This window comes from Fomitiporia mediterranea (genome assembly GCF_000271605.1).
Source record: "Fomitiporia mediterranea MF3/22 unplaced genomic scaffold FOMMEscaffold_1281, whole genome shotgun sequence".
Taxonomy (NCBI): Eukaryota; Fungi; Basidiomycota; class Agaricomycetes; order Hymenochaetales; family Hymenochaetaceae; genus Fomitiporia; species Fomitiporia mediterranea.
Window position 1 is genome coordinate 243 of NW_006761666.1, and position 1880 is coordinate 2122.

The 1880-nt window shown below is 33.9% G+C and overlaps 1 protein-coding gene across 1 annotated transcript; it reads right to left on the reverse strand.

The window, feature by feature from the left end:
• Positions 1 to 412: 412 nt before the first annotated feature.
• On the reverse strand, positions 413 to 571 carry FOMMEDRAFT_100211 (uncharacterized protein; the record flags this gene model as incomplete). The annotated part of the gene is made up of 1 exon (XM_007272382.1): positions 413 to 571. A coding segment is annotated over one exon (159 nt), but the record flags the coding sequence as incomplete, so codon positions are not given.
• Positions 572 to 1880: the final 1309 nt, after the last annotated feature.

Below are 1880 nucleotides of genomic sequence, written 5' to 3' on the forward strand. Positions count from 1 at the left end.
GTTGCCTTAGAATGTGTTCTAACACTCTGTGATTAGTATACTAAAAGAAATGCATTCCTTGTAGTAGATTCTTGTGTCTTAGCATAGTTTCTACTCCTGCTAGTAATTCTACATCATGTACTAGGTAATTCTGTTGTACAGGGTTTAATTTTGCTAAGAAAAACACTGCTATCTTGGAATCTTTCTAATCATGACCTTGGCTGACTATTCCTCCAATTCCTGAAGCCAAAGTGTCTATAACAATGTTGATAGGTGGCACATTCTTACTATAATCCAATACTATCCTGTGATTATGCCTGAAATCCAATACTAGCTTTACTATTTGATCAAATGCTTACTGTTTAGTGAATGTCCATCTGAAAAATGCAGTTTCTCCTGCAATTTTTGATAAAATACCTGTAGAAATGTGTAACTAAGGTATATTGAGTGCTAAATACCCTACTGATCCTAAGAAACCTTGTAACAAATCTTTATTAGTAAGTACTTTCCATTGTTGAATAGAATCAACTTTATGAGGGTCCATTCTAATGCCTTGATTGTTGATAATGTAGCCTAGTATCTTCAATTCTTTCTAGAACAATTGTATCTTATGTTCACTAAGGTAGAATTTCTCCTTGCACAATATATTAATGACAGTTCTGAGATGTTGCATATGATCCTCAATCGTGTCTGAATAAATTACTAAGTCATCTAGGTAGATATCCATCCAGTCACCCAAGTAAGGCTGGAAAATGTGGTTCATTAATACTTAATAGGTGGCTCTACTATTACAATCACCTAATTGTATTACTTTACTAACCATTGTTCCATCCAGAGTGTTGAATATCAATCTGTTTACATGCTCAGGGATTATTCTAATCTGTTCATACATGTCTTTACCATTAATGAGCAATTTATACTTCTTGGAAGCAACTCTCCTCAATACTGATTCAATATCTAGTAAAGGAGATGATAGTTTCTTAGTATTCTTGTTGTGCTCTCTAAGATCAATGATGGTTCTCAATTGTATAGGGTCTTCCTTAGTCTTTCTAGGCTTTTAAAGTAGTAGCATAGGTATTGCATTTGATCCTGTAACTACTTTCCATCTTCCTAATTGAATATAGTTCTTTCTCTTGTTTTGCCATTGTTCTCTCAAGGGATCTGAACAAGTTGCCCTACAGAACTTGTATTTCTTATCCTCATCTAAGAGTGGTATACTATGATTAATGGCTCTGAGAGGTGGTAGAGGTGTTTCCAAAGTGTCTTTGAACAAATCCACAGTATATTACTTGATTTCTTGTCTGCATTTGTCAATTTCTCAATCATAAGTGTCAATAACCTTTGATGAAACGACTGTAACTTGTTCTCCTGTTATTAGTAGAGGTATTGTGCTTTCAATCCATAGTCTGGACTCATTGAAACCAATAGAAATCTTGTGCTGGAAGAGGAACAGTGTTCCTAGTATAATATCATAGTTATCCAAATTCATGATATCAAAGTACTGTATTGCATTTATCTCTCCATATTGTATTCTAGCATCAGTACAATAGTTTACTTTTGATCTAGAGCCTTGTACTGCCAATTGTATAAGTAGAGGTTTGGCTAATACAAGTTTCCTGACACCTATTTGATCTGCAAACTTGGTAGACATGAAATCTGCTAATGATCCTGAATCAATTAATGCTCTTACTAATTCTCCATTAATCTTGATTGTAATTATGATAGGACATGGTATTGATCTCTTAAAGTCCTTAGCATAAGCTGTAGTATGCTCAATTGTATTAAAATTGTTGAAGTTAGTAGTCATAGTGTGGATCTGCACAGGTAAATCATACATATATGCTCTATTTCCAGATATGGAATGTGAGTTGATATTTTCTATGCTTACAACTGAATACATT